We start from the raw sequence: 14057 nt of genomic DNA on the forward strand, positions 1-14057 counted from the left end.
TTGTGTTCTATATCACCATTCATGAGCTTCATCAAATCGCTTACAGACTAGGCTTCATCACAGAAATTTCAAGATAAACCAATCCCATAACCAGAAAAGTCCAGCCCCCAAGCCACCCCTACACGAGGTCACTGAGCCATACCAAGATCCGTTTTAGGGTATAAAGCTCAAACACAAATAAAGAATGTTTTACCCTGTCACCGGTTCCAAACACTGATCTAACTCCGAGCTGTATAAACAATCGGCCTGTGCGGTGATTGGCCCCGACCTACAACAGACACTGAGACAAGTCCACCCATGCCCTACTACTCGACTCGTATATGCCTGAAACCCCCTGCAAGTACTGAGTGTAGATCAAAGAAAGATTCCCATTCGTGCAACCATAGATAGTAAAAACCGTATCCGCTCATCATGGACCTGAAAGCGAATGACCGATAGGAAAGAAAAAAAAAGTACAGACATCAATAATAACATGGAACCTGGAACCTGGCGGGATTCAATCCGGTCCGAAGATGAAGAAAAAAAAGAGTTTACATGCCACACAGTTACGCCCGCCCCGGGGATGGGAGAAAGAAACTAATATCGCGCGTCAACAAGGAAAAAGTCAACATAAGCTCTCTCTCCCCCGCTAGTTTGGTTTATCAATCATCATCATAATCCCCTCCCATCCGTACGTGGTACACCTATCGGAAGTCCTTCCCCGCTCCCCCCCAAGCCTCATTGCTCCTTGGGCTCGGATGCAGCAGGCGGCGCGACATCTGTCATCTCTGCATCGGCCTTGTCGTCCTGAGCATCGGACGCGGGCCCCGCCGACGCGGCAGCTGCGCCGCTGTGGTCGCCGTCCGGTCCATTGATCCAGGATCGGAACCGCTGGTTGGACTCGTCCACCTGATCCTTGCTCAGCCCGTGCGCCCAGCTAGGGTTGTTCACCAGCTTCTCCATGAACCGGTCCCGCCGTCGTTCCTTGACGGCTGCGTCTTCCTTGGCCACCTCTTCGGCGGATTCGTCCGTCGAGGTGGTGGGCCGCCACCACCAGTCAGAACTGCCGGGCTCGTACAGGATGTGGTAGCTGTTGGCGCAGATGCGGATGATCAGCCCGTCCTGGTGCACTAACGGTCGGTAGTACCGGTTGTACTCCTCCTCCTGCTCCAGCTTGGCCGGCAGATTCCGCTTCAGGAATGGCATGCGCATCTGCGAGAACGCCACGCCTTCCGTCGGATCACGCATGGTATACGCCGACACGTAGTACGACCAGCGCGCTTCGGGGCTGAGCTCCTCGTTCTCCAGCGTGGCGTCCTCGGGAGTCAACAGCTGCACAGCAGCCTTCTTGCTGCCAGGGTGCTGCAGAGATAATTAGCACGAATACCTGGAAATAAGATTAGAAACACTTACGTAGGTAATGCGGTACATGTCTCCATCCTTCACCAGCCGCTCGACTTGCTTGCGGTACTGGATCTCTTGGTTGTGCGTGGTCTCCTCCCGATCACGCTCCTTGAAGAAGAGGTTCATGATATCAGAGCTGCGGTCCTTCGAATCGCCGCTGAAGATGGCTCCCGCGAATTTCGAGATACCCGTGAACATCTTCTCCAGGTTGTACAACTGGTACCCACTGCGCAAGTAGTACCGGCGCAGCGTCTCTTCCAGATGCGTGGTTTCCATGTCACCCTTGATCACTTCCTCGCACATCCGAACGATCTGTTGGTAGAAATTGGCCTTCGGGTCGCAGTCGTAGAAGAAGTCGGTGGGAAATTTGTCAATGAGGTTAAGCTCCTGCGCCGGCTTTCCGACCAGCGCACGCCGCACATCGTCATGAGCATCCTTTTCGTGCAGCTTGATGCGGAGCAGGCGCGAATACAAGATCTCAAACGTGCGGAAGAAACAGTAAATGTTCAGGTTGGCATACAAGTGGTGCACCTTCTTTTCGTACGTTTCGTTGAGGTTGTACTCCCGTTGCTGGTTGAAGTTACCTTGTCCCGGATGCTCCATCCATTTCAACTCGGCCACGTCGAACGACTCGGCGGGGTCAGGGATCGGGGTCGAGGGAACCAGAACAGCATCAGGCGTGCCATCGCGACTGTTCGGAGCACTCCCTTCCTTCTCGGCCCGATGGACCTTCTCACCGGCACGTTCTAAGACATCGCGGAGAAGGCCCATCTTCTTTCCGGCACCGCCCTTGCGACTGCGGGGAGTGGAAGCATCATCCGCAGCCAGACTCTCATCATCGCCCTCGTCGATCGGCGGCGTACCGCTCGACAGTTCGTTCATGTAGACATGGAAAGTATCACGATCCATACCGAAGAATACTGGAATGAAGTCTTTGATGAAGGTCATCACCCTTTGAGGATCGGCTCCGAACCCAGCCGAGTTCCGGTCGATGAAGGTGAGCAGCAGGTGTGTCGCATCGATTAAAACAGCCGGATCCGCAAACGTGTACTCAAACTGATGTCGAGGGACTTGGTACCCGCCCTTGCGCAGGTTTCGACCCTCTTCAAATTTGTTCTGGATTTCAGTCTGGATGTGTTTTGCCACAAAGAGCTTCTTGTCGGTACCCTTGCTGGCGATCGCTTGGTGATCCAAGCTCCGCCAGTAGGCCTTCTGCATCTGCTCGCGCCAGATTTTATCCCATTCGCGCTGGCTGGCTTTCCACTCTTCACATTTCTGTTTCAGGCGGAAGAGGATGATGGGCAGAACATGACACGGCCTCTCGAACATCTCTTTAATGATTTTCTCACCACGCTGGCGGTCATAGATCTTCTTGATCACACGCTGATAGATGGCTTCACTCTGACCGCCCAAACCAGGGGGCAGTTTGAAGGCGGCCCGCTCCGCATCGGTCATTACAAGGAATTGCTGCACAATCGGCTCGATGAGCTGGATTGTGCGCGTGCAAGCCTCGATATGATGATCGTAGTCGTGCCGATCTTCTTCAATGCGATGCAGAGCATCCTCGAATTGGTTCTTACGGTGAGCCACGAAGCCAGAGTCCTCAGACGCCCACGTGGGGTGAGAGGCCCATTCGTCGTTCAGAACACTGTAACACAACTGATCGCGGCCACTGCAGGGCTTCTGCCGTTCGCGCTTTGGCAATAATCGGTAGCTCGGCCCAAGGGAGCGGCAGTGTGAGAGATTGACCACACCCGGCTCTTGTTTCGCCTTGACATCAACAATCTTGTCTTCAGGTTCATCAACATGCATAAAGCGCTTGAACCAAGCCATGAGCTCGGGGTTGGCACCAATGTAGTTGGCAGCTCTCTTAACGAGAACGTGTCTGTCGATCAAGTCCGTAGAGTAGAGATTACAGAGCTTGAGAAACTCACTGAATGTCTGCTTATTCCCAATATACTTCTTCACCCGATCGAAGAAAGCGAACTCCTCTTGAGTCGGCGTCAACGAGAACGAAGGTTGTATGGGCTCAGGAAGCGCAGGAACAAGGGTTGGCGACACAGCTGGCGCCTCCGCATGGGACGGTTTATGATGGACCTTGGCTCGCTTCGTTGGGTCAGCATGTATCGCGCAGCAATATCAGAAAGCATGGCATTATGAAAGTGAATTCAGAGGCGGTCACAGAACGTGGATCTTTGGAGGCACATTTGAGAGATGAAGATCAGGGTAGCGGTAGGCTCAAAGTGAAGCGTAACTTGAAACAGAAGCCTTCTCACCTTGTTAGCAGCACCAGGCTGCATCGCTGGAGCTCGACCAGCTTGAGATTCGGCCATGCGAGCTGCCTCAGCAGAAGGTCCAGAAATCGACGAGCCTATGGTGGAGGGAGCTCCAGGCCCACCCCGCCGTTTCTTGCCGTCCTTTGCGGTGTCCTTGACGTTAAACTGGCCCAGAGGCGGCATCTTCACATCACGGTTGGGAGTTTGTGAGGGAAGATTAGTAGCGCTGGGATAGCTGGCTTCTCCGCGAAGGTTGCTCGTAGGAGCAGCCTCCTCCGCCTGGCGCGCAGCGGCCTGCTGTTTCGCATGAGCAGCCGACTCAGGCAGAAACTGCTTGAAGTCCTCCAGCAGATCCGGTGCCGTATTGAACAGCTGGGTTACCTGAGCGTACACATCCTGAATTGGCTTCGATTCACGCTGGTAGGTTTGTAAGATTTCGAGGAACTGCTTGTAGATCTCAGGGGCGCTTGCGAATCGATTCTGTTGGGGAGGCCCCGATGTTAGACGATGTACTGATGACGAACGTCGAGTGCTGTCATGCTTCTCTCTCACCTTGATTTTATTGACATAGCTGATGGCATGGTTGAACTCCACGGGACCACGCTTGTTCAAGTCGGCCTGGGCGCCTTGAAGCATTCCCGTTCCGACCCCGGCTAGATTGTTCATGGATTGGTTAATATTAGGGCCCTGGGCAGAGGGTCCAGCCATGTGCAACAACGAAGGTCTACCCAAGCCTGCGGCAGTGGCGGAGGGAGCCCCTTGGAGGTGAAGGCCACGCTGGTCTGCCTGATGGGCCATGGCTGCTGCTCCCGCCGCAGCCTGCTGCTCTTGTTGAGTCGGGAAGTCGAAGTGATGATCCTGGGGCTGGTTCTGTCCACCCTGCTGTCCAAAGATTCCGGGCATTATGCGAGACCCAGGAGAGTACGACCCTGGCAGATTGCCCTGGGGCTGGGGCTGGGGCTGCTGGGGCTGTGGTTGAGGCTGCGGTTGTTGCCAGCCAGGACGAGATTGTTCATAGTACTCAGCCCGGCCGTGAGAGGTCATGCCTCCTGAAGGACCAATCTCTCCGCTAGACTCCAAGGAGTGTCTTGTGCGGGGCATACTCAAGGTGTTTGTGCCTGATGGCGTTGTGACCCGAATAGCATCCGGATTGTCCTCAGTTCCACATTCGATTCGGTAGCCGGGTGGCAAGAAAGTGTTGAAGCCGGAGATTAAAGTAGGGTGGCCGTTGAACAGGGTTGAGACACGCTGGATGACCCCAGGGGTATCGATTCTACATCTCGTTAGGGGAATGAAACACATGCCATGATCAAAGTCCGGGGAGCTTACGCCTGACTCTTGAAATCTTTCATGATATCAAGGAAGCGGTTGTAAACATCAGGCTGATCGACAAATCGAACCTTGACCTGATCCAGATAGCTGAGCGCATCCTGTTGCATGACTGTCAGCATCTATCATCTCGCGACCGGAGCGCTATTTCCTATACGAGGGTGACAAATATAAACTACTCACATTCAAGATCGGCTGCTGACCCTGCTGCTGAGCAGCAAGGGCAGCAACATTGCCAACGTTTCCGGGAATTGGAGCGCCTGCCCCATTGAATCCCAAGATCGGCTGCCCAGGTGGCCCTGCAGGATGCTGCAGGTAAGACCTTGGTGTCCCTTCGCCATGCTGCATCTGTTGACCATATAGTGCACCTGGACCCCCGGATCCTGGCATGGAGCCCTGAGGTCCATTTGCGGGGTTCGAGCTCAGATTAGAGAGCAGTCCATTGGGGCCATGGATAGAATTCGGCACTTTGGATGCTACCGGCTGATGCAGAGGGATCGAGGCAGCGCTATGCTGAACTCCGTGATGTTGCTGCTCACGTTGTCGCTCCATCTGTTGCCGCTCAATCTGCTCGCGTTCGCGCTCGCGCACTTCACGCTCTCTGTGGGCCAGTTCCTCCTGGCGCTGTCTCTCGAGCAGCTCTCGCTCCCGAGAATCCCGCTCCCGGTCTCGGCTCAGGGACTGCGGCGAAGGGTGTTGCATTGCCTGGCCAATACCCGGTAACGAGTGGCCAGGGTTGTGAGAAGGGCCCTGAGGGTGTTGTCCGTAGGCGGAAGGTTGGTGTGGGCCGGCGTGACCCTGGCTCAGCTCAGCCAAACCAGGAAGAGAATGGCCGCCGGGCTGATTCGCGGGGTGATAAGGACCTGATGACACCAATTATATCAGCAAGACGAGCGCTAGCATAAGGCTGAAGAGAACGCAGAAAGGAGTTCGAACCGCCTGGAGGTGGGAGAACTGGCCCCGTGGGTTGCGCTGATGGACCCTGTTGCGGCTGTGGGTTTTGACTGGAGAAGAAGTCAGGTCAGTGAGAAACGCACTACAGACGTTGTTGACACCAGAAGGGAATCGCCCCAGATACATACCTAAATGAGCCCATAGGACGAGGTTGTTGGTTCATCTGGTCCATTCCCGGATGCGCTGGCGGGCCACCGGGGTGCCAGTTATCATTCCCAGAAGAGTTCATGGTCTATGCGCATGAAGAGAATTCCAGCGATGTGCCTCGATGGGGCAAAGGATAGAGCTGTGGCAGACCAGGCAGAGAAAATGGTTTGCGTGTGAGGAAAATGGCGTTGGGGCTCCAACACTGTTTTCCTTTCGGACGGGGGCTTGAGTTTCTGTTCCTCCCAACTCAATTTCACAGCGACATCACTGTGCCGATGCCTGCCAGCTGCAGATAGGGGAAATAGGTACAAGCCTAGACAGGGATACGAGTACAAGAAGACAGAATGAAAGAGGATAAATCGACAACGAGAAAACTCCACAAAATGACAGTCTTAGCTCTTCAGTAGTGAACGAGATCCGTGGTGATGGTTTGCGCGCAACCGATCACGGCTGGTCTCCAGAGTGAAGGCGGAGAGGCCTTTGACCGCGCTAAGCCATCTTTAGCCATAGCGTCACTTCTCGGGTCGAAGGATATTCCGAAAAAGGCGGTGATAAAAGTGATTGGCCCAGGATGCATGACGCCGCAGTGCCTGGGCCGGCTAGTCGGGCTTTGACTTTCCCGACGTCATTGACCTGATCATGACACGCCCGACTTATCCGCGTCCTACAATACCACAGTTGACCTGCCGGTGTATTCTACAACTAGCAAGCATGAACCCATACGGCCAGCAAGAATGAAATATGGTGACTAGGTAGATTCCGACTACTAATAGAAATACTGAATTCCTGCTCTAGTCACAGTGGAAATGGGTCGATTGAGTTCTGGCGCACATTGCGTACTGCGAACTCGTCGCCTAGTACAGAAACACAGTCAACCCCTCCAATTTCCAGAATACCTTGTCGTAGCGTGGTCCATTTTCTAAAGAAGGCTGGTTTGGGACAGAAAGGGGAGAGCAGAACAGATAACAAACCCTCTGAAGGTACCACGTAGTCTTTCTCTATCAAGCCATTGAACGCCTCCCAAAAGATTCATCAAGCATCACTGAGTCCACTGTAAAAGATAATATGGAAGCAACATGGCATCCGGGTGCTCACAGACAGCAAGGGTGGAAACCAGACGGACAAAAGACTTGTGACATCATTGCGCAACCAAGCTTCAACAAAACGAAAGGGGAAGGACTTGAACTTGAACTGGCAACTTAATTTTGGATCTTCAAATGCTGCTGCTAGGAGTTTCATTTGTCTCATATCTGTCCCATGATTGCTTTGTTTCACATACTGACACGCCCTGTCCAATTATGATTATAGCCACCTGGTCGAAATACTTACAGTGCGGAGAAGACAAAGAGCTATCCCTTCAGTCAGCAAATGGACGCCACAGAGTGCAGGGGCAGATGGACTCACGTTATTGGTAGCAGCAATAGCAATACTGTCCTCATAAGGATGCCAGCTCATATGCAAGATCTTCTTGTTGAAGTCGATCTGGTCCGCATCGGTCTCCTTCTTCATCCGACTGCCAGGGCCGGCCGGGCTACCAGCTCTAGACCCATTCTTCTTGCCATTGGCACCCTTGTTCATGGGTGTCGGCACACCGACCTTCTTGGCCTTGAAAGCAGACTTGTCGGCCTGTAGCACAATCTCCGTCTCTTTGCTCTGGTCGGTGGGGTAGATCATGAAGTTGTTGTTGTAGCTTCCGGTCATGACGTTCTCCGCATCACCCGAGAACACAACCTCGAACTTGTCGAATATGCTATCGTTCTCGTAGGTGTCGCAGAGGCGGGGTCGCAGGTGCTCGTGGATGGGGATCGTCTTCACAGGTTGTCTCTCCATGTTGACATCCCAGATCTTGACAGTCAGATAGTCCCTTGATACAATGTATCGGCCGTCGTGCGAGAATCGTACGTCTGAAATCGAGGAGATGATCTCGGAGAAGAAAGAACGGGAGGAGGCGTCTTCCTCTTGTTCGAAAACTGGAAAAGAGACGTATGTCAAGACGAGGTCTAGCAATCAGAGGTGGCGGGTACTTACGCTTGGAGTGTTCGTCGCACAATGCTCGCTGCCGCATGTCGGCAAGCTTGATTGTGCCCTTGGAGCTGGCGTACATGAACCAGTTGCAGCTGACTGGGTGGAATTCAGCAGCCGTGATGACTTCCGTAAGTTCCTCCATGTTTGCCGGTTTGATGTCGACGATGTTAAAGCTCTGGTCTTGGATGTTCAGGTTCCACAGGTTAATTCGGAGATCATCGCTGCTAATGAAAGTCTCCCCATCGCTGTTGACGGAGATGCTATTGATGTGATACGCATGCGCGTTGGCATAGGTCCTTCGGGGGACAGCGGCCACGACCGTATCATGATGTGTCATCCGAGGAAGCTTCAACATGGAAGGGTCCTTGAAGTTCAGTCGGGGCGCACGGGGCGCGCCGCCACCACCCACACCCGCGGGAGTCAGCTCGCTCGAGAGGTTGTTCTCCGCCACGACCTTCAGAGACTTGTCGAACACCTTCCACAATTTTATCGTCTTATCGTTCGTCGAAAGGAGGAAATGGGATGCATTCTGCCGTCTGCACCATTTAATCTTGTTGATCTTTTCTTCGATCTCCAGGGATTTCAGGTAATCAAACTCCGGTTCGTGCGATTGGAACTCGGTGTGGAATTTGTATTCACAGGTTTTTTTCTGCGCGTATCATTAGATCCGACCGTCGCCAAAATAAATTGCGGAAGCTGGTACCGTTTCGTTCCTCTCAAATAACACCACTCGTCCGCCCTTGTCACCCGTAGCTAAATAGTTTCCAGTGTGGTCGAACTCGACCGTCGAGATAATATCAGCTAGACAACAGAAAAAGGTCAGCTATCGCGCGGAGGCCATCAGAGCGTAGTATGGAAGGCCTTCCGAGAGGCAGATGCATCGAAATAATTCCTCTAAAGGCGTACCTTCTGTGATGTCCTCAACATCTCCTTTGTCACCGAAGCACCTAGTGTCAAGGTTAGTACCACGAACTAACACGAGTTGTACGACGAAAAACGAGGCGCCTCCACGACGGCCTACCGAGCTCCATGCCGGGCAGCAAGACTAAGTGGAAAGAGGGTCGCAGCGGGCTGGAGGGAAGCCTCTCCAGGAAGAGGATACTTGGCAAATGGCACTTACTGCGTGAACTTCCAGGTAGGAGTACCCGGATCCCTGTCTACCATTTTCTTCCGATTCTACCCTCTGTCGGGGCAGTGTCCAGGAAAGCACGAAGGAAGGTGTCAAGATCCACAGGTCGAGGATCTTGGGTTGAGAAAATCAAGGTGGGGTCTGCCGATATCGATATGGTGCGGAGAGACTCGAGCGGGAGAACTTTTCACGCGAAGATCTATGTGGTGGGCGACTAGGAAGAGGAATCGATGGATGCGAGTCACGTAGGTAAGACGACAAGTTACGCTAAGAGGATGAAGCTTGCGTGATGAGGTAGGTTCCAACGCTCGGGTAGGAAATGCAGCGGGCGGAGAAGAAAGGAATCAAGACCGTGACATCCGCCGAGAAGGTGAATTGGCAGGGATCGGGTGAGTCACTTGTATGCTGGAGAAGACGAAAGATTGGCAGCCAGAGCTGACAAGATCAGAAGCAAGAGGATGGAGGAAAGAAGAGGAGTTTTTTGGCGGTCTTTTTTTTTCCGTGGGGGTGGGATTTTAGTCGTGCCTCAAACTCCCTTCTCTCGGGTGCATCAAGATTGGAGTGGGCGGGATTATCTATGAGAAAGAGAAAGAAATCTCAAGGAAACGGCTGAAACCGGCCAGATAGTGTGGCCGATAAAATAGTGGAAAAGCAGAGAGAAGGTGGGAGTTGAAAATGCGGGATGGGGAGGGGGGAAGAGGAGGAGGAGGGGAAGTGGGAAGGAAGAGGATGACGATACTGGGCAAGATGGAGGAGGAGAGGAGGAGGAGTGAAGTGCGGTGGTGGTAGTAGTAGTGGTGCTGGTGCTGGTGCTGGTGCTGGTGCTGGTGGTTGTATGTGGTTGAGGTGAGGCGGTGGTTTGGAAACACCCGCCCGTCGGTCGGTGGTGGTTAGTTGGTGGGGAGGGTGAGTGAGGAAGGAGAGGATGGAGTGGCTGCCCGTAATTCTAAAAAACCCACACGCAGCAACATGGAACAAGTCAACCCAACCCAACTTGAGCTGGGCGCTGACATCAACCACTCTTTTTCATTTTCGACACCTTGATAAGGTACAAGGTAGATCAATGAATCTTCCGCCATCCTGAGGGTTTGTGTCGAAATATGATTGAGTTCTTCATGAAGCAATGTTCTTCCTTACCTTTGTTCTTGCTCTTTACCTTTACTTCTGTTGTCCGGCCGTTATTCTACCTATTCACTTCCCGGTTGTTCTGCACCCGGTCGTGTTATAGCTAGAGCTTCCAGACCACCTCCAAGCTAACTAATCACTACGATGGCCATTACTAACAATGAACGATGCAAGATAACTGACCATTCAGCTGCAAAGGATCTTTCCTCATCCACCACAATGACCGGAGCATCCGTTCGGGCTTGAGCGACTGAGGATGCTCAGCTCCCACTACCAACTTCCCCATCGGGCGTTTTTAGCTGCCTTGAGAATCAGGGTTTCTTCCCATGACCATGCCGGCGGCCTGAGGCTCTTCACATGCTTGTCCCTCTCGACTGTCTATCCATCCCGACCGACGGCGACGCCGTTGAGCCGAGCATTGACTGACTACACTACTACGACGTACTATATAGCTTTGGCGGGAGAAACTAATTCAGTGACATGACAGTTTTGTGACAGTTTTGATTTGTTTTCTTTATCGGCCGATCTCTTTGTCTGTCCCCGCCACCACCGATTGACAGAATATTGTAGGTTGATCCCTCCCTTTCTCTCCCCGCTCGTCACGAACCATGCCCGACAACCAGAAGCGGGGCAACAGTGACGACAAACCCGCCGACCCTCACCGCAAGGAGCCCGAGCCCAAATCCTCCGCCGGGGCCAACGAAGGCGACCAGGATGGCCGTTCGCTAGCCAGTCGCATCCAAGATTCCGCGTCTGGACTCGTCAAAGATGTGTTTTCCACCTCGGGCCAGCCCTCAGCAGAGACCGCTCAATTGCTGGCCGGCAGTGGTAAAGCCCCGTCCGCCTCGTCCTCCTCACAGTCCGCCCTAGCAGCAGCGCAGCAATACCACGAAACCACCGGATTGGGTTCTTCACGGACAGCAGATCAAGCACCGGCCACACAATTCGAAGCATTCCGATCATCGTCCACCGCCCACGCCGGAGGGTTCGAGCTTCCCTCGCTCACAGAAGCTGAATTCCAGCGCACGTATGGGGCAGAATCCCTCAACGGCAGCAATGGAATGTACCTTGCAGCAACCGCACCAGCTGCAGCGGACTTAAGCTCAGTCGACACGGGCAAAGGCAAGGGGAGATGGACACCGAGTCATCACGCTGTCGGCGAAGGGGGTCTGTCTCAGGACAAACAAGGCGGACAAGCGTCCGCCCTTCCGTCTGACGGCGCCGCAGTGGTCTCCCTCCTCTCCGATTTGACCTTCGACCCCAACTTTCCCCCGTCCGCCAACGAGCCAGCGGAGATAATTGAGACCGAACTCTCCGCGCCAGCCCAGCTCACCCCCGCGGAGATCCAGATTCTCGAATCGTTCCGTCGCGTGCTTCCTGCCTCTACCACCAACACACACACCACCAACCACGTAAACTCACATAGTCTCGTCCCTGATATAAGCAGCTTCCTCGACACCGTCCCGTCAGCAGCCAATACAGACGCCGTGACCCTGCGCGACGCGGTCATGACGGGGTTACCAGGCGCAGCGGACTGGCTCGGGGTGGAGGAGCGATACCACGACGAGGTATGGGGCTACCTGCAACCTACCCTGGAAGCCGCCGCCCAGGAGCTACAGTCCAAGGACAGGGATGGTTCAGATGGTCAAGAGAAGGATGGCCCTGCTGTACGACGTCTGAGGATGATCTTGAAGCATATGCAGACGGGTCCTGGTGCAATAGGAAAGTAGCACTTCTGGGAGGTGGACGCGGTGCATGCATTTATATATCATGAGACAGCTCCTGGCCAGGCCTCGTCTGGGGATACAGTCTGTGCAGCGTCTGGGGTTGTCCATTAAGTTGAATTTCTAGCGCTGCGTCAAGCGTCAAGTATCTGCTCCGTTATTTGGGTATATATATATCCAATTCTAAATGCCCGATACACACATAACACTCGTCACATAGACACCGAACTTGAATCTCCCGTGTCTGGATGCACACTTTCAAGTTATTTAACACTAATAATAGGAGATCTCATATCTCCACTCTTCAACATCAGCTCCCAGACATGTGCAAATCTGATTATTGATTGAATGCCCAACTCTCCACCCTCCCATCAAGCAACACAACTAGACTGTGTGTATACCAACCCACATGGCATTTGACCCGATAGATATCGTAAACCAGAACCAACAAACAAACTACCCCAAGAACAGCACCTATCCCATCATCTCCTCAACCACAAAACCCCTAGATTAATTAGTCATACTTGCCTGAGTACAGTGTAGTGCAGATGGTTTAGTATAATTGATGGGCCCAAGCAAACGAAACAACCCCCTTCCACAATCGCCTTTATACCTTGATACCACGATATAAACGCAGACCGACAATCCTTCCATCTTCAATTACGACCCCAGTAGTCACCCAGTATCCAGCGCCAACGACCGTCCATTCGGATATATCTCCAGCTCCCACATAGCACAACCTTAATCAAACATACACTCTACCCAGACCTAGCTAGAACAATCAATCCACCTGCAGCATAGCTCTCCCAATTGTATTGTCACTGGAGGATCCAACCCTTATCTCTAATACAAACCAAAACCAGAGAACCGGGAGACTAAAGACCGCAGCACCCAGCACATCCACCTATCCACCTCACCATCCACCTCACCATCGAGTATACACTGCAGCGCACTGCAACACTGATTTAGGATCTATACTAAACCCCTCAACCCACCCACCCACCACACCCAATCTGCCAAATCCACTTACGGCAGGAATCCGCAATACCCACTGGACCACAGACATCAGACCTTTTCCCTGACTAGATCTACAAGTGAATAGGTAAGTACTGGTTATGAACCCCCTCCCCTTCGTGGTATCCAATTGCGAAACTGTGATAATCATTAGGCAAGACTATCACGCACAAAACACGCCTAGCTACCGAGACACCAGCCCAAATATATGTAGGCCCCCAACCCCAACGGGATATCTAGATACGATACACGCAGTAATCAAACCTCCCTGCCACAGCCCCAAACGCCAAGGAACAGCAACACACACACCCAAAAAAAAGTCATGGAATGAGGTAACAGTTCAGTTCAGTTCGATTCGCTTCGATTCAATCAAGTCAGGTTCGCGCTGACGAGCTAAAGCGGAGAAGCGCAAGCCGGTCTCCAGTCCAGCACGACCTGCGGCGGGGAATGTACTGTAGGTGTAGTCCTAGTATTGCAGGTCGACATGGGACCGGTCCGACAGACCAGGACGCATGGTAGATAGCGCGCAGTGACGCTTCAGTCTAGTCAGAATCTCTGTGCAAATGAAGGTAAGGTATCAGGGATGACTGAGCCTGTGTATAACCTCCCGCGTGCTCCTCTGCCCTTGCTCTGCCCTCTCACTCTGCAATATACCCACCGATTACTACATACCGATCTCCAGCACAAAACCTACCTTAACCCTCCTAGTGGTAACAACCAACCCCACTCATTTCGTGACTAAACCCGAAGAACAATCACCGAAATCGAAATCGAAATCGAAAACATCACCAGACAGATTCATACCCAGCCAATAAATATTATGTACAATTGATACGGAACCACCACCCTCAACCCTTGAATTTGAAGGTCGCATCCTTTTCTTCCCCTTTCCTTATACTGTCAGTCAACCACAGGTCAACTCCTCTCCGACCAAATCTTCGTCTCCAGTGT

General features: G+C 52.9%; 4 protein-coding genes across 4 annotated transcripts; 2 read left to right on the forward strand and 2 right to left on the reverse strand.

Moving 5' to 3' along the window:
* Window positions 1-397: 397 nt before the first annotated feature.
* Window positions 398-6262, reverse strand: BO82DRAFT_77306 (transcriptional regulator SIN3). The gene is made up of 8 exons (XM_025641534.1): window positions 6071-6262; window positions 5925-5992; window positions 5172-5851; window positions 4989-5089; window positions 4212-4932; window positions 3660-4139; window positions 1393-3489; window positions 398-1341 (listed from the first exon to the last, which is right to left on the reverse strand). The coding sequence occupies exons 1-8, from the start codon at window positions 6169-6171 to the stop codon at window positions 718-720; spliced, it is 4872 nt and encodes a 1623-aa protein (XP_025491858.1). The 5' UTR covers window positions 6172-6262; the 3' UTR covers window positions 398-717.
* Window positions 6263-7414: 1152 nt separating this feature from the next.
* Window positions 7415-9278, reverse strand: BO82DRAFT_402182 (protein phosphatase 2A regulatory subunit CDC55; the record flags this gene model as incomplete). The annotated part of the gene is made up of 6 exons (XM_025639310.1): window positions 7415-7438; window positions 7494-8059; window positions 8118-8763; window positions 8818-8915; window positions 9021-9061; window positions 9235-9278. 6 exons carry the CDS (start codon window positions 9276-9278, stop codon window positions 7415-7417), a joined length of 1419 nt encoding a protein of 472 aa, XP_025491859.1.
* Window positions 9279-10652: 1374 nt separating this feature from the next.
* BO82DRAFT_77346 (uncharacterized protein) lies at window positions 10653-12219 on the forward strand. Its single transcript, XM_025641535.1, has one exon. The coding sequence runs from the start codon at window positions 10977-10979 to the stop codon at window positions 12096-12098; it is 1122 nt and encodes a 373-aa protein (XP_025491860.1). The 5' UTR covers window positions 10653-10976; the 3' UTR covers window positions 12099-12219.
* A 912-nt stretch (window positions 12220-13131) lies between these two features.
* BO82DRAFT_77351 (uncharacterized protein) lies at window positions 13132-13592 on the forward strand. The gene has a single exon (XM_025641536.1). The coding sequence runs from the start codon at window positions 13208-13210 to the stop codon at window positions 13493-13495; it is 288 nt and encodes a 95-aa protein (XP_025491861.1). The 5' UTR covers window positions 13132-13207; the 3' UTR covers window positions 13496-13592.
* Window positions 13593-14057: the final 465 nt, after the last annotated feature.

This window comes from Aspergillus uvarum, assembly GCF_003184745.1.
Source record: "Aspergillus uvarum CBS 121591 unplaced genomic scaffold BO82scaffold_27, whole genome shotgun sequence".
In the NCBI taxonomy this organism is placed as follows: domain Eukaryota; kingdom Fungi; phylum Ascomycota; class Eurotiomycetes; order Eurotiales; family Aspergillaceae; genus Aspergillus; species Aspergillus uvarum.

What these genes read in the sequence shown, in the direction of transcription:
- BO82DRAFT_77306 (XM_025641534.1), bottom strand. Translation starts at nt 6,171, where the DNA reads ATGAACTCTTCTGGGAATGATAACTGGCACCCCGGTGGCCCGCCAGCG. An exon ending in CGTCCTATGGGCTCATTTAG is followed by an intron (nt 5,993 to 6,070) that starts GTATGTATCTGG and finishes CTTCTTCTCCAG; the next exon opens with TCAAAACCCACAGCCGCAAC. An exon ending in ACATGTACCGCATTACCTAC is followed by an intron (nt 1,342 to 1,392) that starts GTAAGTGTTTCT and finishes TTATCTCTGCAG; the next exon opens with CACCCTGGCAGCAAGAAGGC.
- BO82DRAFT_77346 (XM_025641535.1), top strand. Translation starts at nt 10,977, where the DNA reads ATGCCCGACAACCAGAAGCGGGGCAACAGTGACGACAAACCCGCCGAC.
- BO82DRAFT_77351 (XM_025641536.1), top strand. Translation starts at nt 13,208, where the DNA reads ATGAACCCCCTCCCCTTCGTGGTATCCAATTGCGAAACTGTGATAATC.